Below are 22,119 nucleotides of genomic sequence, written 5' to 3'. Positions count from 1 at the left end.
ACAAAATATTTGGATAAAAATAAAACCACCAACTACAGCAGCAGCATGGGCGCGTCCTAGAATTATTTTATAATTCTTTGACGTTTTTATTCATCGTGGAAACGTTTATTTTGTCAAATCAGCCCTTGCTAGAACAATATTTTGTATAGAACCTTTTATTTTTGAAAATGCATTTTGGTCTGTTTGCATGTACTTCTAAAAGTTTATTTGGTTAAATCAGCATTTAAGAGAACAATATTTTCGTGGAGACTTTTTTGGGGGAAAATGCCTTTTGGTCTGTTCGCCCCCCTCCCGCTAATATGTATGTATGTATGTATGTATGTATGTATGTATGTATGTATTTGTCAATGTATGTATGTATGAATGTAGGTAGGTAAGTATGTATGTACATATTTATGTATGTATGTATGTATGTATGTATATATGTATGTATCTATGTATGTATGTATATTTGTGTGTACGCATGTAGATATGTATGAATGCATGTAAGAATGTATGTATGTATGCATTAATGTATGCATGTATGAATGAAAGTTTGGTAGGTATGTACGTACGTAGTACATACTTATGTATGAATGAATATATGAATATACGTATGTATATATGTATGTATTAATGCATGCAAGTATTTATGTATGTATGTAAGTACGTTCGTAAATACTTATGTATGAATGAATGGCGTTTCGCCCCCTGCTGCTCATACATACATACATAAATACATACATACATACATACATACATACATACATACATACATAAGTATGTACGTACGTGCATACCTACCCACCCTTCATTCATACATATATACATACATACATATATATGTATGTACGTACGTGCATACCTACTCACCCTTCATTCGTACATACATACATACATACATACATAACTCCATCCATCCATCCATCCATCCATCCATACATACATGCATACATACATACATACATACATACATACATACATTCATGCATGTATGCATGCATGCATATTTCATACACACATACATACATACATACATACATACATACATACATAACTACATCCATCCATCCATCCATCGATCCATCCATCCATCCATCCATAAATCCATACATACATACATACATACATACACACACTCACACATACATACACACATGCATACATGCATAAATACATACATGCATACATACATGCATAATACATACATGCATACATGCATACATACATACATACATACATACAAGAGAAGAAGGTTTGATTGATAAAAGGAAGGACCGGTAAATTAAATAATTATTTTGAAGAAGGATAATAATGACCCTATTCAAGGTCCAGGTTTCCTTTCCCCAACCTACATCTCAACAACCACGCCTAAAATGTCCCTGCACAGTTACTTTCTATCCCTGTACTGTGAATAATTGCATAGGTAACAGCAATATATCCGGTCCGAATCAAACTGGGACAAAATTATCACTAGGAAACATACAGAAAGTAAACATAAATCAGTCTCAGATATGAAATGCTTTAATCACTAAAAGAATTACAAGGGTATTGTGGATTTATATTGGAAATATGGGTGAGAATAAGAGCAAAAAGATTCATTTAATGCAAATATATCAACAAACAAATATAAAAGTGTTTAAAAAAAAACTTGCATGCAAAGCAAATAAATCAGTGTACAAAGTTAACATTTTGTCGAAAGTTGATGTGTATCAATTGGAAAGCAGATGTGTATTAAATAGAAAGTAGATGCGTATTAATTAGAAAGCAAAATTTATTTAATTAGCAACAGTAAAATCATCTTGATGATTTGCGGAATATCTGTCAGGGCGAATTCGCATCTGTGTACCAATTAATTCAGGCATCTCTTGCCATTCCTGTCGAATACAGAATTTAGTTTGATCTTATATATTGTCTCTTAGTGATTCATTTTATAATTTCTAACGTTGTAGTTCCATTGCAGCCATAGAAAGTTGAACCTACGTAAAATTCTTGAGAGCTTTGTATATTTTGTTTTAATTAAATAGCAGGATAAGAACAGTTCAGGATGTACACCTTATCCATGATATTTAGTTGACAAAACTTTCTAAATATAAAAAAATAACAGTTCGCGAAACGTTCACTGGAGAACTGGATGTGGCAAAGTGTATTATTTCGTGCAAAAAAAAACTGGATTCAATGTTTTAATCACACACAATAGGTTCTTGTTTTTTTTTTTACATTTCATCAAAATAGAAGATATCAAAATTTCTCACTCATTAAACTAACTTCTAAATTTTTAAAATTGAATTGTCGTTTGATTTTTTTTTTGTTTTTTTCTCAGAATATTTATAGCACACAAACAATATAGAAAATGGCGACCAATATGATTAATTTTCCGTCATTCAATAGCGAACATACGATGCAAAATGTGAAAAATACGAGGAACCACGGCATAATGAGGTGAGCGTTAACGTGGACCTGAAATAAGATAAAATATCACGTGCAATTTAATGTGCATGAAATAGAACTCCTTTACCCTCATCAATATTTGGTTATTCTCACCAGCATACGCGTGCGCATAGAGTACATGATCAAAGTATTGCGTGGTAATCAAATACTGTACGTATAATTTTAGCCAGAAACTCAGATTTGGTCATGAACAAAAGCTGGAAAGGAAACAATGGACAAATTTAAAAAAAAAACTTATAATAAATGACTGAATAGAACAATCTTTCCGTTTTTAAACCCCAAACTGAATCTATTGAACGTAATGGCTTCTTATAACTAGTAGTGTGAAGCTGAATATTTATGGATGGTTTGCTCCAAAAAGTATTTTTAATTAAGTTTACAGCTAAGGTAGTATACACTGGACACAATAATATAAAATGATAATTCTAGGCTACTGCATTTGTATGGGAAAATATGAACGAGTTTTTCGGATGGAAATATTGCATGACCTTGAGAGCGCATTATATTCATCGGAAAAAGAGAGTTAGCACTTACTCTATATTGGTTGAATAACATTGGCTTGAGGCAGTCTATCAATTAATGTCGGGAGCCTCCACAGTCGACAGTATGAAGTACATCGGAGTGTTCGAGTTTAGCACGTCTTTCATGGAGAGCGACTTTTCTGGCTGACTTCCAGATTCCGTAAGTCCCAAATATCACCGAGCTGAGAACCAGGAAGGCGGTGATAATGGTTAGCGTTATGGTTAATATTCCGTCAAAAAGTAGTAGGCTTGTGATGCAAAATGGGAAAAAGACAAGGAACCACAGCGTGCTGAGTAAAGGGTTAAAGTGAACCTATAATAAGATAAAGTACACAAGAGAAATAGGGTTAAAAACAAATCATTACATCAAATGCATATTAATGTACATGACAGTTTTACACCTCTACCTCCATTAAAATGTTTGAATTAAATTTCAATTTTGTTTCTTATCAAATATTATACTCATTACTATAAACAGAAGCTCAGATTGGGCGATGAACCGTATTTATGTTTTAGTAAATGCGTATCAGTCATATATATGAGAATGTTTACGGAGGATTGTGTATTCTAAGTAGCATCACTAATCTTGAAAGTTATTTATTTATTTTGTGAGAATTCATTTAAGATAATCATTCGTTTTGAATAAAGTGCTCTAAATATTCAGATTAACTGGAATAATAGCGGTCACGAAGTTCTGTCAATTTACTTAAATTCGTTTGGTTGTTTAATATATGTTACTGAATCATGTGAATTCATTACAAATACATTTGGATTTATAGCTTTTATGGAATTACTATAAATTCTTTTAAAGACATTTAGGGATGATATCATAGTGATTCTTCTGTACTGTTGACACATCAGTACATTATAGGACATCAATAGGAAAACCATTAGTACCCAAACGGATTACTGTATACTTCTGGAACTGACACAATAATTAGGAATCTTTATGATTTCATTCACCATACTGACACTATTTTTACTTTTTTACTTTTATTTTAGGGAAGTAAATTATATTTTCCATTATACAAATCTTGCTGGCATTCACTTTCTTGGTAGTTGTTTTAAGACCGGGGAGTCCTAATAGTTGTCAAACAGCATACAATATATTTTACTTTTATCAATCTATTCTCTCCATAAATCTCTGCCAAAAACTGATCTAAATCTATCTTTCACTATATATATATATATATATATATATATATATATATATATATATATATATATATATATATATGGTTATTCAATTTTGATATATTTGTGTAGGGACAGTTTATCAGAATTTCCAAAGTTATAATTCCAGTCTGATGGAAAAGCATATGAAACTTGGAGCTTTCGAAATGCATCCCAATTAATGCTATCATTTGATTCACATTGAATAAATACCTTCCTTTATACAGTATTCATAATAATATTCACATAATTGTAATCCTAAACCATTACTTAACTTAACCTTAAACAGTTTAATGCGCTTCTTAGTAATTGTTCATACTGATACCTAATTGTCCATTACACTGTAAGCAGACAAGTTCAAGTAAAAAGTCAGACTCTGCACACAATTTCAATGATATTTTGTCCGAGATGAGCGGTTGTTTATCTTACAATGTGTACCATTCTTCAGTTAAAATTGTTCGATTATTCTGCGTAACTTTTTGGAATGAGATCGGGTTTTGTAGGTAATAAAACAAAACAAATTTATATTCATTTATCGCAGTCCCTTAAATTTAGCTACATCAAATGTTCCTTGGGTTTTTTGTTTAGTTTTTCTTTCTTCGTCTTGGAGGTGGTTTATAGTTATTGCCTAGATGGATTATCAAATGGATTATTTTAAAAATAATAATTCACCATGCCTAGTTTTCTAGAATGAAGCAAAATTTACACCTAGACTATAAATGTTGGTTCGTTTTTTAGTACTTTAATTCTCTCTCGCTTCTTCAGTGTAAACATTTTAAAATATTTTTCTTGCGTGGATCCCTCACAATATATAATTCTTTATCGAAACTTTATCATGTATCTATTATGGGTTTATTTGTAAGAACTGTGCTATTCTTTTTTATTTTTTATTTTTTTTTTTGAAAATGGTTAGTAGTTTGTCTTTAAATGCAAGAGGACCAAAAGCGAAAAATGTATTGGAATTTGAAAGTAATAACAATTTCCATACAATGTTTACAAAAAGTAATCGAAACAAATATTGAAGCAAAGACGGGATTTACAAGTTTATAGACGCTTTAAGGACGCTTTAAGGACGCGTTAAGGACGTTAAGTAAGTATAGCTGCTCTTGATAAGGGCATTGAGAATAAAAACGCTTACTAATATATTGGCAAAATGAAGATTATCCAACATTTTCTACTGTGGCTAGTCCGTTAACAAAGAATATAAAAGTCCCTCCTCTATCCTCTACGCAGACTGGAACGTAGTTCAAAATAGTGACATAGATGCATATAACTACGGAACAATAAATAACCCTAAAGTAACAGACAGAATACTGGATCTGGAGGAAGAAAATCACAGACTTTATCTTGATTCAGAAAAGCCAGTTAAAATGGAACACTTAGATTTTTTTCTTAATAATGAAGAATGTCTAAGCTTTATTGATAGGAAGAATACACACATGTTCCTGCTGCCCTTACCCACCGTTCAATTTATACAGCTTAAAAAGAGACAAATTTTCTAGAAGTCCAATAATTCGATGCTAAATGACCACTAATATGTTGAAAAGGGAAATGTAAAGATAAGAAATAAATATACTGTATACAACAACAACAAAATAATAATAATAATAATAATAATAATAATAATAATAACAGTACTAATCTGGATTATGAATTAGTCTTCGAAATCCTTGAATAAGAAATCTGTGCTGTCACCTCAGAACATTCCTTTTACAGAAGAAAGGATGAAGAAAAAGAAAAAAGAAACTATTGAAGGGAGTTGAACATTTTCAAAAATGTATTAAAAACAATGTCAATGCATTCAGTTTGGATATACTTGAAACTGTGAACATTCGACTCGAACAAACTAAACCAAAAAAGTTAAAGGGATGGAACTAGCATGAAAAAGTAAATGAATAGAAAAAGGATACAAAATAACAAAACATTTTTATCATGGAGAAAAGGACATGAAACAATAACCAATATGAGAAATGAATCAGGGCAAAGTTTTGAATGAGGGAAATAAGTTATATGATACATTATTTACTACAGAAGATAATAATAAAAGTCAAATAAAACTAGAAGAGGAAGTTGGAAGATTTTTAGGTTCACAACTTGACAAAAGATGAAAAACATGTTAGAGGGTAGAATCATTTTTCTGAAGCTTCAAAATCCATGAATAAAATAAGTAATAGAAACAGTCCTTGAAGTGATGGACTCACTATTGAATTTTTTCAGTTCTTTTTGGAAGGATTTATGGCCAATTCTTATTAACTCAATAAATCAAGCATTCAAAAATTAATAATGGGGAATGGATATGCATTCTATATAATGGATAAAGCTATCGTTACCGGAACTTAACATGGGTCAGATGAATACTTACAAGAATAGCACGCAGGTCCTGATAATTGCATTTCGATGCAATCCAGAAGATGATGAACACATATACAGAGCCAATGACGATGACGAACTACAACAAAAAGATTGACAAAGTAGAAGATTGATTGGATTTCTCATTGGTATTATAAATTGAATTTCAGCTTCTGATTTAATTTTGATACAGTCACTGACAGATACATACATACATACTCACACACACACATACACATACATACATACATACATACATACATACATACATACATACATACATTGCATTTATGCATTCATTAATTTATTCTCTGTAAGTTGTTTATAGTATGGAATTAGGTTGCACTTTACGTATAGAGAAATACGTATGAATACAGGAGAAATGTCAAATTGGAAATAGTAATAGTAACAGTGTTAGTAGAGGTGGTGGTATTGCACGGAAATTGGCAAGATCAATGGAGTGAAAAGAAAAAAAATTGATGGCGAAGGATGATACTTATGATGAAGTTAATTTTACTTATGATGGCAATTGCTTGTACGTATGATGATAATTAATGACACTGTTGGTGGTAATTCTATTTTACGGATGATGGTAATTAAAAAGATACTAAAAAGGTAATTCTATTTTACTAATGATGGTAATTAATGACACTGAGGATAGTAATTATATTGTACTGATGATGGTAATTATTGACACTGAGGATGGTGATCATATTTTACTGATGATGGCAATTAATGATGCTTATAATGTGTAGTAATTGCTGACTACTGGAATAGAAGATAAGGATGTGTTATATGTCGCTATTTTGGTGGTGCTGGTAGTAGTGTGTGTGTGTGTGTGTGTGTGTGTGTGTGATTGGATTTTTAACCTAGCTTTAAAGCAAATTTAGTCATATCGCTACGATGTCTGCAGTGCGGCAGTGTACAGTGATGTCTATCACTGGGGTAGCATGAAACAGACATGTGGCAACAAGTCCCACCCAGTCACATTATCTAGACACCTGGCTGATCAGTCCTAACAATAACATCTTAATGTTGAGCGCCAAGCAAGGCAGCAGTTATTAATATTTTTATAACCTTTTGGTATGATTCGGTCAGAGCTCGAACCCACAACCTACTGCATCGAAGGTGAATGCTCTAACCAATTAGGCACCGGAGCGGGCAACTACTACTGATACTAGTACAGTTTCTTACCAAACTGAAAAACGTCAATCCCCCTGCAAACAATGGCAACGCTGCTGCATGAAGGATGATGAAAGCCACTAAACTAACTGCTTGAAGTATGTGATGTACCACTATTGCATTCTGTAATCTGGGATTCACTTCCATTTCTGCTCCTATTAAAAGATATAACAAAATTAAAGAAAAAAAGAGAAGTTATAAATAATTTTAAGACCTAATGTTTATATTTTAACATTGGCTATAATTCTTCTAATCGTCAGGATGGGAATCACTTCGGAAAATATCCTCAAGGAACTACTTGATTTATAAAATCACATACCACAGACTGTTTAAGATGTTGAAAAAATCGATGCCGTAGGTGGTTGGTGTTGAATTTTGGGAGCTTAATTTTCTTCCAAAGTGATCATGATTCTTCAAAATGTGGAAACAGACGAAAGTCACGTGGTCTACGTGATAAGGGTATCTACTATAGGACACACGGTACTAATTATGCGGAAAAACTGTGAACCATCCTAGAATGTATGAACAAATAATTGGGTATTTACGGGTTTGGTGGTCCATAATTGGTTAATAATGAAAATTACAATTTTAGGAAAAATATATTTTGAGAGCTTATCCTATATGTAATTAAATAAAATATAGCAAAAATTCTATTGATGCGATTTTAGTATTTTTCCAGGCTTGACTCAGGAGTACGCAATAATGAAAGTAGCACCTGATTCATTTGGTGCAAAATCAATCACATGTGTTCCATGCACATGTAGATAAACAAGATGCCGCGGATCATAAGGTATTCTCCACACATAAGCTTGCACCAAGGTTAGTTGTGCATGGAGAATTATAGGTCTCATCATGAGCACCCAGAAATTTTAAGTTATTGAATTTTGAATATGAAGTTCAGTTCCTCGAATGCACTGGTCTGCCAAGAGCCCCGATGTGTCAAATTGGCATTGTCCAGAACTCCTTTGAATAATTCACACATGTCCAAGAATAATAGTATAGCTAAAAAAGCTTTTATTAGCTCCAACGAATAATCTAAACAAATGTTGCCTCTCAATTAATATCTAAACATTACATTAAATACGTCTGGAAACTGATGTAACAACAACATAAGAAATAAAATTAGAGAAGTGGCCAGCTCCACGTACGTGTATGCAATCATAAATGGTGAAAATTCATTTCGCTCCGTCTAGCAACGCAACATTTTGCAAATATCCCATATAGTCAAATAACCCACTTGACCAAACCCATCTAAAGGGAAATATCTTTATTCTTATGAGAACGTACCTGACACCAGCAAGAATGAGGAATTAAACGAAACTTGCCAACGAGTTTTATTATTAATGGTAATTACCGATCGTAAACACGTATTTATAGATCTTACGCAATCTGCACTCTCAATATCTTAAAATAGAATGTTATACCCGTGTACAAATAATAGCTATATAATATCTTGATTTCAGATGATCATTACATTACAGTTATGAACAAAACTTATACATAGACACAACCATGTGCCAATAATAATAAAAGATACAGATATACATAACAGACAATTACATGTGACCATTAGAAAACTATTTGTGGAAAACTAGCCACGAATATTATAAATTGGTTTAGTTTAGTTTGCAGTTGGGATTTTCTTTTTTCATTTTGAAGAGTTGGGTGACTTGGTGATGATATCCTCTCCCTATGTAACCATAAAGAGATAAGAAGATCATTTTTGAGAAAAGTTTTAAGAAAGGTCAAACCTAGCAGTGATGAAAAATCGGAATCAAATTAATCAATAAATTTCGATGATGTTTCTACAAATACCTCGAACGTATTTAGGTGAAGGAAAATTGTCAAACTTGAAGATTAAATGTCTGCACATAAGTTAATTGTTACGACTCTATTGTCTTAAATTAAGCAACAGAAAAGAGTGAAAACAACAAGTTTAGTACAAAATCAACAAATTATTTATTTTCTTTGATACAAAATGAATATTCTAAAGGACCATACAGCATTGTGACCTAAATCCCAAGTTGTCCTAAAAGTTCTATCACATCCCTAAAATTATAGATAGTTCCGAATTAATAACAGTGTTGTTCCGAATCAATTCCAATTTTGAATGTGTTCATGTACCAATAGTCTGGAATAGTGTTGGTGTGGCTAATTCAAAACGTTTCTAAATCAATTCACAATTATCTCAAAATAGTGATTGAGTCCAAAATGTATAAATGAACACTTTGTAAATCCAAGGAATAATTTACATAAATAAATTCGCTTAAATTTAAAAAGAACAGCACTAAAGGACTAATTCTACTAATTCAGATGTAGTAATGAGTAATTCTACTGCATATTGTATATTTTAACATTAAATTGTTACATTACCGAGCCCTGACGTCGACTCATAAAAAGGTGTGCCTTTGTTTTGAAGCCGATATGAACAAATCTTTGAATTACGTTTGTGCAGATGCCAATCTCGGTTTCTTCTAAAGAACGCTACTAACTTTTATTCCTAAGGGCATTTTGTAGATAAAGCATAAAAGTGTAAACACTATATGGTACCTGTGATTTAAATAAAGCCTTTGTGAAGAACATAGTTTGTTTTACTATCTTGACAATTTGACTATCAGCAAAATAAGGATTACTTTCATCTCTTCCTTAGTGCTGCGATTTTTTATTTAGTTTTGTATTCTTTGGATGGACTTATAACACTATGCAAAAGAGGAAGCAGTTAAGAGTGCAGTTCTAACATGACATTATAGCAACGGGGAGAATTTGTCACACGAGAGGACCATTGCAGAATTCATCGTACTTACGAAGGAAGTTATCCTGGACATTCATGTTGGTGTACATTTTAATAACGCTGCTCCAATGAATAGACTAGAATCGTGGATCTGTAAAAATACAGGAATATGCCATTTACTTTGAAAGATTGAGCAATGGTATTTTAAAGTTTTAAACATAATCGAAAGAGATAATATCGAATTATTAGGACAGAAATGTTTAGTACAAGTAATAAAATTAAAATTTTCTCTAAAATATATTTTTTAGGAATGTAAGTTCTTTTTTCTCTTGGGCCCCGAGGACTCTTCCCAAATAACCCGGACGGTAATATTAGGACCAATTTTTTTAGTACAAATAATAAGATTGAAATTTTCTCTAAATTGTATTAAAAGTAAGTTTTGATTAAATTATATTGAAAGTAATTTTCTATTAAAACATATTGAGATTCAATCCATTTATTTTGGTGTTATAATTATATACTATTTAATAAACATTGCGCCCCTTATGAACAAATACAACACCGTCTTATACATACATTTCCCTTGTACCATAAAGGCAGCAAAAATACTACATTCGGTAAGTTGTGTAGATAGATAAACTAGTCGAATTCCAAAGATTTTTCTAGATGGCTAAATGAGCTGATCTTGCATAATTACTTACGTAATGACGTACATAGACCCAGACGATAATCTGTAAGAAACTATGAAGCCTCACTTTGAGATTATGGCTAACACAAGAACTAGGCTAATGTCTTTATTTGGCTTTGTCCTAAGAAATTGATATAAAAAGCCCCAGCCCACGGACACGCCAGTTCGTTCGTCAGAAAGTCAGTGACTTCTGTGTTTACAGTTCCTTCGCCAGAAAACTCAACCAGGCTTCTGTCTTTACACCATTTCGAGTACCCTTTGCAAGCCAAGATTACCCCAAGATATAACCGTTTACACAGTTATGAGTGGCACCCTCTTTCAAGAGAGTCCATTAATATTTTCTTCTCTCTCTCTCTCTCTCTTTCCCCATGGGCAGAGACATTTCTTAAATAATCATTATTCATAACAAGTGGTGGACGAATATCATGAGTAAAGGTTGCACTCCGCGCAATTATGATCTCGCACCAAAGACTCGAACCAAAACCTTTGCGACCCTCAGACGTCATGCCGCCCAGCTACGCTACATCAACTTCGGAACGATTGGACAACTCTTGTGTGATTTTCGTATTTTTCGCACAAAAGAAGGGTCAGTTCTGAAACATCAGCGTCAGAAACATCACAAAGGTAACGAACACATTACAACTAATACGATTTCCAGCTTACAAAGAATGCATCGCCGGTGAGAATTATTCTTGCAGTAACACCTGAAATTCCAGACATGTAAAATGCATACTATACATAGTCCAGCCCTGAATTCGAGCTATGTATAACCCAGGCTGAAATACATCTATCCATGTCACAGAGATTTCCATGGGTCCAACAGCTACATCTCCATCATGCCCCAAGTCATCGACAGAGGCAACAACAGTTTCCTTTCCAGTGGTAGTGACTTGAACTTTTACAATTTAATCTCTTTCTGTAGTAAAGACAATACGCGTATTGTTTACGATTCATTTAATATACAATTCGTTTCAGAAGGAGAATATTTATAGACTGCGGTAATTCTCACACAGGTATGTTTTTGTTATATCATATTTTGTATCTTGAATTACAAACATTACAAGGTTAGTGCGTTAATTTCAAAATGTTTCCAAATAACTCATCTAATTTATGCTGTATTTAATTTCTTAACTAGCAACAATAACTTTTTCTATATCTACTTCAGTAACATTCATCGCGCTAGCTAAGGTTTCTACTACAGAGAGTGAATGTACCTACCGACTTTCACTTGTCTTCCAGACTAAGCGCTAACGTCAAACCTGTTCGTAATGAAATCTGAAACCACAGTATACACGTTTTGTAGCCTACACACATTTAACAATGTTTTACCGTATTCGCCTATCTTAGGTAGAATTGTAATTTCTGCCTAGCCGTCTCAAACATATTGATGCAGATGTTTATTGTGTTAGCTCAATAGGGTTCGATAATGTTACTGAGGTTGTCTCTTATGTTTTCATATGAATCGTATGAATGTATGCCACCTTATGGTATTGTGTCACGGCGATAACGCCATAGAAACGGCTCAAATGCCTTCAAACCAGTCAGAAGAGATGCTATCTTCTCTGGTTAGGCAACATCGATTGATGTTGTTGTGTTGTTCATTATATATGTATATATGTATGCCAAAATGATAAATTAGTCAAAGTATCGGAGCAATTACTCGAAACCGAGTTTTCGGCGTCGCATAGCTCTCATACGACATGAGAAGCTATTGGCCTACATACGGCTAACCTCTACGTCTACTTTGTTTGGAACGATAACGGCGATACATTTTCTTTGCTGCGTCACATGTAAATTAGGTAATACACGCCCATTTTAATGTTGTACTAGACCACAATAAAACCAGTTTACGATTATAATGAGATTTTCACTTATTGCTTTTAGGTTAGTTAAAACGCGATTTCTATTTCATACACGCGAAGGTCAATGTTTGATTGCAAGTGAATAGATGTTATGGTTATAGGTAGTACATACAAAACGCTAACATTGTTACTTTCCTTACTCTTGCTTAGTACCAAATTCTTATGACATTCTCTTCGCAACCATTTTTACTTCATTGCTGCTGGTATTTTTTTGTTGATATTATGCCATAGGAAGATAAACTCAATATCGGCCCACTAGTACTATCCATAAGAACGGGAATTCTTTTCACCACACATGGCTGAAGCAATATAATAACCATAGTCGCCCATAAATATGTTCTGCTGATGTTATACAAAATAAATGTATAAAAAAATAAACTAAAAAAGAGTAAAATAACATAGAAAAAAATAAAAATAAAAATAACCAGAACTGCATGTAAATATTGGTGTTATAATTATTTCACTAGCCTAGTTCAAGAAGTAGATTGCGTATACTTTTACTGACTATTTTTCAGTGCTTTTCTCATTGTATTTTTTGTATTTCTTCTGATTATTTTGCAGTGGTTTTTTTCTCATTTTACTGTATGTATTTTACTGAATACATTCGTTGTTTTTCTCACTGTATATTTTGTATTTTACTCAGTATTGGCATTTTTTTCTCATTGTATTTTTGAACTTTATAAAATGTCCCACAATGCCTTTATTATCGTATTTTTTTATCTTTCACCTTCTACCTTATTTTTATGAATGTAATTTATTTCTCTCTCGAGCCTAGAAGACTCGATTCAAATGACCCGGACGGTATTATTAGGACAGAATTATTTTGTACTAATAATGGAATTGAAATTTTCTCTAAACTGTAATAAAAGTATGTTTTGATTAAATTATATTGAAAGTAATTTTTTATTAAAATATATTGAGATTAAATCCATTTATTTCGGTATTATAATTATATACTATTTAATAAACATTGCGCCCCTTATGAACATATACAACACCGTCTTATACATACATTTCCCTTGTACCATAAAGACAGCAAAAATACTACATTCGGTAAGTTGTGTAGATAGATAAAGTAGACGGATTCCAAAGACTTTTCTAGATGGGTAAATGAGCTGATCTTGCAGAATTACTTACTTAGTGACGTACATAGACCCAGACGATAATCTGTAAGAAACTATGAAGCCTCACTTTGAGATTCTGGCAAACACAAGAACTAGGCTAATTTCCATACTTGGCTTTGTCCTAAAAAATTGATATAAATGAATTTTTATGAATGTAATTTATTTCTCTCTCGAGCCCCAGCCCACGGACACGCCAGTTCCTTCGCCAGAAACTCAAACAGCCTTCTGTCGTTACAAGTAAGAGTTTCGTCTATGTACAATTTTTCATATAGTATAAGGATTTTTACTGTTATAAGAATTTTTTAGGTTCAAGATGTTAATCTAACATCAGTACGTTTCAACATTAGATTATTATTTCATATTTCTGTACTATTCTTTAATATAAGGTATTGGAAGGTTTAATTGTTTGAAGAACATATAATTACTTGTAATTATATTGTTTGTTGATTATAGTAAATAGCAACGTTCGCTACTCAGTAATAGTTAATTTAGAAATAAAACACTCTTGAAATAATAGAGTTTAATATGTTGACAGTTTAGAATAAATTCAGTAAAACATATTTTAATTATGGTATTAGTCTGAAATATTTAATTTGAGATTATTTAGCTATAGTGAATTTATTCGATATTTTAATTATCTGTATTATATTCTAAAAGGCAGATATTATACAAATGTATGATGTTGGTAAGTGAAAGAATATCGTAGTTTTATACGTATCTCTTATATCCGTAATTTAAACTTATATAGTTTGATATTGGAATGTAATCTTATATGTTGAGTATTTCAATAAAGTTCCTTCGCTAGAAACTCAAACAGGCTTCTGTCGTTACCGCATCCCGAGTACCTCTCGCAAGCCAAGATTTCCCCAACATGTAGCCGTATTTACACAGTTATTAGTGGCACCCTCTTTCAAGAGAGCCCATAACTCCTATCTTCTCTCTCTCTCTCTCTCTCTCTCTCTCTCTCTCTCTCTCTCTCTCTCTTATCATGGGGAAAGACATTTTTTAAATGATGATTTATTCCTTCTTATAGCAAGAAATGAGAAGAAGATTATCATATAAACCATCATTATTCATAACAAGTTCTTAAATGATCCTTATTCATAACAGAATCACTAAGAGATCATATCGAACCACTAAGAGATCATATCGAATCATTAAGAGATCATATCGAATCACTAATGAATCCACTCTTAGTCAGCAATTTATGAAAGGTATGAGTACTATAGACTGAGTCTGTAGTAGACATGTCAGACAAAATTACTATGAAATTATGAGAAATTTAGATTAAAAATTGACTAATTAATTAAGATTAAAATCCTTATTTGCCAACTATTGTACAATATACAGTTCAGCAGGATCAGAAAGACATGTGAGCAGAAAATATGAATATTCTAGACTCTTGATTTTGGAGAACATGATAATATTTTTGACTAAAATTATATCAAAATGCGTGAAGAAATGTGTTATTGTCGTCATCATAAAATGCTGCTTTCGGCCAATATAAACCTTTGGACCATGCTTTTTAGGAAATACTGTCAAGGTTGTTTAGTAATGACTAGAATCAATTTTCTTTGCAAAAAGTGTGTGCAAAAAAGAGTTCATATTCAATTTCTCCAAAGTTTGTTCAAAATCCACTTCTCCTTTCCACTAAATTGATTATTCAACAGTGTCAGTGGCATTTCATTTTCATCACATATATACTCTATATTGCTGTACACTGCATCAGTCTGCGAACAAAAATGTGTTTGAAATTTGTTTTTATTATACGCTATCCTTTCACGCTCTTACTTCTAAAAGTGCATGATACTTAACTGAAACAAACTGGATTATCAATATTGCCATACTTTGTAGCCATAGTTTCACAATTAGAATACAATTCCCCACCCACTTGTATTGAATTGTTCATTACCAAGAGCCCTTATAATAGGAAGTGTGCACAGGAAGCTTACAATTTACATGCTACACTATTGATATAATAGGCAGGGAAGCTTTAAATGGAACGCTTACATCCGGGACTGGCTGTTTATGAGAGAGAGAGAGAGAGAGAGAGAGAACATAACAACACTCACTCAGCACAAGAGAAATTATATAGTAAATTTGAGGCATTACGATTAAAAAAGAACAGAATACCTATGCTAAAAAATCCAGACTAGTTCTTGGTCTTGCAAAGGAATACATGTACTAAACACATAAACATATGCTATTAAAAATGAACTTTCCTTCGTCTTTCAAGTCCTATTTGCTTCCAATATTGTTCACGACATCCCATCCAGGCTCCATGTTGGCATATTTTATAATTGTCAAGTGTGATTAAAGCTTATTAAATATAATTATATTCCTAATGTTTGAAATCAATCCGTGACAAGAACAATATTTCGTAAAGAAGCAATAATAATTTTGGCAATTATTTAGTCACGAAAAATGAAGATAACATTGGTAACGAGTTTTCTCGGTAATTTGAGTACATTCCTCACTGACGGAAACTAACGAAGTACCAGTACAGTACAGTAAACACGTACCGTGCTACGTTCCAACAGATATAAATATCACGGTATACCAACAACAACAACTATTTAAAGACAGAAAAAGAGATCAGGCTGTTAGCATTTTGGGGAACCGGATCTCATTTGATCTTTGCAGTGCAGGATCATGAGAGTGATTGGGGTGGGGGTGGCATTGAGTTTTTGTCAGGATTACAAAAAAGTTCCGTGTCTTGTTTATAAGAGAGACTTGTACGATATCCTGATCAATGATCATGTAAATGTATTGTTATAAATCCGTGTGTAGTAGATTCTGCTTTTGAAAAGAATTTTTAAACTCCATTAAACACAACTAACATTTTGCAGTTATTTCTGACAACATTAGGTGTATGTGTGTACCGCTGAGTAACATAAATAACATTCGTGTTTTTGTGTCTGCCTCGAGAAAATATCCGAGCTGGATTTGATTGTTTGTCCAGAATTACATCATCGTATACATATTAATAATAATTAATAATGCCATCGCCATATTCGTGCAACACTTTTGTATTTTCATTAAAATCCTTACGAACATCGTAGCATCTCTGATCATCAACTGACGGAGCTAATAAATACAACTTATCCCATTTGAGCCATCTCATTATCAAATTTTGTAATAATTGAGTCTTATCACTTCCAGATGTACCGATTATTATTATTCAGATATAATTTGGTAGCGCTAGATGATGTTTGACTGACTCTTGCTTTCGTGTCGCTGAAAAATCAATGACATCCATGTTATATAAATATACTAAATACTACAAATCTCTATTGTGTTTGATGTACAGCATTTACATCCACGCGTGGACTAGCAACAATAATAACAAAACATATAAAGCCTGCACTCACAGGAACATGTGTGGACAAAATATATATATATACATATATATATATTTATTTCTACCAGTTATTTTACTCGCGGTGGTGATATGGCTACTTCATTAAGAAAATTACCAGGAACTCCATGGACTAAATAACCTGGAGAAAAACACCTTTCTGGATATAATTATTGTGATCCTGGTGCCCGACTTGATATCCGACTTGATGAACAATATCAAGCAAGACTTGGTTAATATCCAGTCAACACTATTGATAAAGGATGTCATATTCTTGATATAGCTTATAAAAGTAAAGATTTACAACAAACACATATTGCAGATGCAAAGTTGATTCATGCATTAAATTCCATTTTAAAAAAAATATTTAAAAGAATCAAAATCTAATTGTTTGATGAGATCTGCGATGAAAGGTAAATTATTATTCGGAACTGGTAATTAATCAACCGATTATTGAAATAATGGAATCGATTTATTATAGCCCAAGAGGATATTGTAAAGGTAGAACATTGATTAGTAAACTCGCCGATGTCGCCGCTGCGTGGATAGCACGACAGACAATATGTCAAATTAAGTACCACTACCTAAACGAATTCCGTACGCACATTTTAATGTCAGCAATCCTAATGAAGTTCATCAAGCAGATATTTTGTTTTACCACACGATGCTATCAAAATTGATAAATGCCAATCAACGTACAAATACGCATTAACTGTGATTGACGTTGCAAGTATGTATAAAGAAGCAGAACCATTATCAACTAAAACAGCAACTGAACTTCCATCTGCGTTTGAACGAATTTATCAACGTGGTGGTCAATGATCTCTACAGCTGCTACAGCTTAATCCTGGCAAGGAATTTCTTGGTGTAGTATAGTCATTGATGAAAACACATAATGGAAAGGTCAGACGAGGATATTTTGACATGATTGTATGATTCATTGTTTGATTTGCAAGTTTTATGATCGCAAATTCCAAACTGACATTTTGCTTGTTATCTTCTCTTTTGATAAGTCATCTTATTTTATCTGGAGATTGCGACAAAAAAAAGCTTTTTTAACTCTCCTCTGTCCTTCGACGACTCTTACCTGGAAGTTGACATTCCTGGAGAAACAGCGTTTGATATCCTCAATCTTTTGGCCGTTAGTTGGTGGGCATTGTTACGAGTGTATAATCGAATTAAAATAAATAACAGAAAAGAGTGAAGACAACAAGCTTTGCAGAATTTAACAAATAGTTTTTTTCCCTAAAATATAAAATGAAAAATGAGAAAGTTGAAGTTACGGCTTTACGAATAAAACCCAAAAATAATCCAAAAATTAAAAACACAAGTCCTACTAATGAGAAGTACAAAGTGAATCTCCGTTCAAACCCTGATGAAAATCCAAGATGGAAGCCGATGACGTCTGTAATAGTCAGCGTTGTACTGATGTTCAGCAGTTTCTTGTTGAATCGCAAAAAATAATATTCAAGCTTTTGAATTCCATAGATTTTCTCGTAAATGTCTATGTCCTAGAATTATCAGAGCACTTTTGTATTTTCAAGGTAAACAATCACTTTAATTCAATAATTTGAAGAATAAAAATTCAGCCCAAACTAGTCACAACATAATACAGCTTAACGTTTCAGATATTAAAGCACGACTGATAAAAATTGTATTATTACATCAGTTATACGACTACTTAAGACGCAGAACAGATTCCCGAATTGGGACAAAACTTCATCCTTCTGGAAAAAATAGAAGTTTATTTTTACGAATTGACATCACGTCACGTAGTTCAGGTATGACCTTGAATCAACTAAATGATTCTTACTCTGTGAAAGACTAAACCCAAACAATCAAATAAATTGTTTACCTAAACTGTCACTGATTTTAATTCAGCAGCTAGATGCAATCTTCATATTATTAGGTATTTACATTAATGAAATAAATAAAATCAATCAATCATGTCAAACAGAATTGAACTTAACTCTGACGAAATCAAGTCCAGCAAACAATATTACATTACAATAGCATGTAATGGAACAAAAATATTTTAGACCTAACAGACAAACAATTAATTTAAATATACATAACATCATTATGTACCGATAATTACTGTCCATTCTAGATGCATATGGTCATTATTCGATAATAGTCTAGTAGTTTGTTTCTGTTGTTTCATTCTCGAATCAAGTATTAAATACCATCGAACTTCAATTTATCATTATATATCACAGTCGGTGATCACACACATTTTGCTACAACGATACACCTACATTGCATTATTCGTAAATTAGTAACACATGATCTTAAAAGGCCAAAAATATTGAGGATCTTAAACGGTTAAAGATTTAATATTGCAATCATAAAACGAGTTGATAAATTTCGATAGATAAAAAGGAATAACCTGTTTTTGCATTTCATTTAGTTCTGACACAGATGCTGTCCGTTTCTTGAGGGTTAAAATATAGACCCACCTCAATACGAAGCACTACGGCTTAATTCGATAACTAATAATATTTCAAATTATATTTTTGTTTACAAATTACAGTTTAAATAGTGAAATATCCCTCCAATCAACATAACGTGGATTTTCAACACCGGTTACGTGGATATTCCTGCCTGATGTCACAATTTTCAAACGGTCAGTCAAATGGAGTAGTTGTGGCGTCATATACACGTTTTCTTTGAGACTGGTTACAAAGTTTCCGCTGAAAAGTGTGTCAATTCCACCGTTAACATTAACAACAGATGCAGTATTGGATATGGCAAAAGAAAATTTGATTCCCTTTTTTGGATATTCATTTTGAAAGAATGTTGTAGTTGAATTACGTCTTGTTAGTTGAGATACCACCATTTTGAACATTCTCTTATTAAGATAGATCAGTTTATTTAATTTCAAGGAACAGCACCTCAGATTAAGTATTTCATATTTAAATTGAAAGATTTTGTTGGAGTTCACATTTCACTGTGATACTATCTATAAAGGATCTGATTTTATCATGAAATATTTTTGGGAACAAATCACTTTTATACTTTGAGGTGCGTTCCTTTTCAGTTGTAAAAGATATGTAGCGAAAGCGTACTTGAAATGTTGGGGTGTGACACACCCACAATCTGCTTACAACCATAAAAGAACGATTAACCCGACATATGTTCATTAGCTTTTAACTGTAAGCATCCCGTACAAGTAGTGTCAAGTCATCTTGAGTGTAATGGTATTTAACGGAACTTTCATACCGTGAAATCCTAGAGTAACAGATATATTGTCCGGAGTTACGATGAGAGAAATGTATGTATCATTGATAAACGTAGATGCTACTCTGCCTCCATAAATAAAAGAAAGATAGAAAAAGAGCAACAAAATTACCAGAACACAGGTTAGAAAAATGGAATTCAAGGAGCTTGGACCTGTACATACCGTGAAAATAATATCAGGAGTTATTCATGCCCTTGTTGTCCAGAGATATTACTTCCACATGACGCATGCCCTTGTTGTCCAGAGATATGATTCCTACATGACACATGCCCTTGTTGTCCAGAGATATGATTCCTACATGGCATATGCCCTTGTTGTCCAGAGATATGATTCCTACATGACACATGCCCTTGTTCTCCAGAGATTTGATTCCTACATGACACATAACACGTTCCGGCAAATTTCGTGTCATCGAGTGCTAACATCTATAGTTAATAAAGTGGTAATCATGCAGTATAGAAGTGTGGTCTGATTTAAACGTTTAGCCCTTTTATTAAGGATATTGAGTGGGTGTGCATTTATGTTAAGTAATTCAAGTATCGCTTCATTTAAGAAATTACGTGTTTTGAATACATGGTCACCTTACTGAACCAGGATGTAAACTGAGAACGCGCAGTGTTGTTGTTCGATAGGAAGACGTTTACATATTATCTCAAAGCAATGATATTTGACTACTGAACCATTTACTGTTGTCAGCGGCCAGGTATTATTTTCTTCAAAACAATGCTTAATAAGTAATAGATAACCTCCACGTTGCAAAGTATGCACTCGTCGGCGTCAGCTGGCACGTGAGAGAGAGAGAGAGAGAGAGAGGGCGTGAAAGATGGGAGGGAGATAAATGAGCCAGCAGTGAACAAAGCAGCCTGTTCGAATTACATTTACGTAGCTTATTCTTGCCATTATCATTTACTTTTCCATTGAAGCTTTTGTAGGGACAAATGAAAAATAAATATTGCAAAAAGAGGACGGTATGAAGCAGGTTTAGAACCAGTTATGTCTAATACATCACATTTTTCCGGTTTTTTTAACCTATCGTGCATTTCTGGAATGTACTAGACAAAATATCTTAGATCGTTATACGGACAAAAAAATTCCTGTGTATATCATTGGCTGGTTAATAATGGCTCCATTTCTAATGTTGGTATACCGATTAAACATTTTATTTTTGGTGGCTCTTTACGTTTAATTGACCTGAAGAAATGTAACATATTCCGGTAGATTAAACACTGACAAAGAATTAAAAGTTAGTCTTGTGGGCCACTTATTTTAGTTGCGTTCTATCGATTCCCGTCCACCCAGATTTTTGTTTCGGTGACTAAAATGTCTGTCAGTCAGGTAATGTCTGTTATGTTGTCCTCTACAAATGAGTTTTGGAATATTGATTCGTCCTGACCCGAAGTTCTCTTGAACACAGCACTAGGAAAAATGAATCACTCCAAATTTGATGGGAGGTTTTGTTT

The 22,119-nt window shown here is 32.9% G+C and overlaps 1 protein-coding gene across 3 annotated transcripts; it reads right to left on the bottom strand.

The window, feature by feature from the left end:
* Positions 1–1,487: 1,487 nt before the first annotated feature.
* LOC149799076 (uncharacterized) lies at positions 1,488–21,105 on the bottom strand. Of its 3 annotated transcripts, none has more exons than XM_089958049.1 (6): positions 20,822–21,105; positions 10,460–10,537; positions 7,668–7,810; positions 6,487–6,573; positions 2,965–3,264; positions 1,488–2,439 (listed from the first exon to the last, which is right to left on the bottom strand). In XM_089958049.1, exons 2-5 carry the CDS (start codon positions 10,494–10,496, stop codon positions 3,007–3,009), a joined length of 525 nt encoding a protein of 174 aa, XP_089814175.1. In that variant the 5' UTR covers positions 10,497–10,537; positions 20,822–21,105; the 3' UTR covers positions 1,488–2,439; positions 2,965–3,006. The 3 variants fall into 3 exon arrangements, with proteins under 3 accessions (XP_089814175.1, XP_089814173.1, XP_089814176.1); XM_089958047.1 differs by lacking the exon at positions 20,822–21,105 and adding an exon at positions 12,293–12,437; XM_089958050.1 differs by lacking the exons at positions 1,488–2,439; positions 20,822–21,105 and adding exons at positions 2,446–2,627; positions 12,293–12,437.
* Positions 21,106–22,119: the final 1,014 nt, after the last annotated feature.

Source organism: Sinohyriopsis cumingii, chromosome 5 (genome assembly GCF_028554795.1).
Source record: "Sinohyriopsis cumingii isolate HCF-2022 chromosome 5, ASM2855479v2, whole genome shotgun sequence".
NCBI lineage: Eukaryota > Metazoa > Mollusca > Bivalvia > Unionida > Unionidae > Sinohyriopsis > Sinohyriopsis cumingii.
This window is presented reverse-complemented; position numbering and strand designations above follow the sequence as displayed.

Coding starts and splice junctions, on each gene's coding strand:
- LOC149799076 (XM_089958049.1), bottom strand. CDS start 10,496: ATGTACACCAACATGAATGTCCAGGATAACTTCCTTC. Junction 7,811..10,459: donor TGTCCAGGATAACTTCCTTC/GTAAGTACGATG, acceptor ATCTTTTAATAG/GAGCAGAAATGGAAGTGAAT. Junction 3,265..6,486: donor AGGACCTGCGTGCTATTCTT/GTAAGTATTCAT, acceptor ATCTTATTATAG/GTTCACTTTAACCCTTTACT.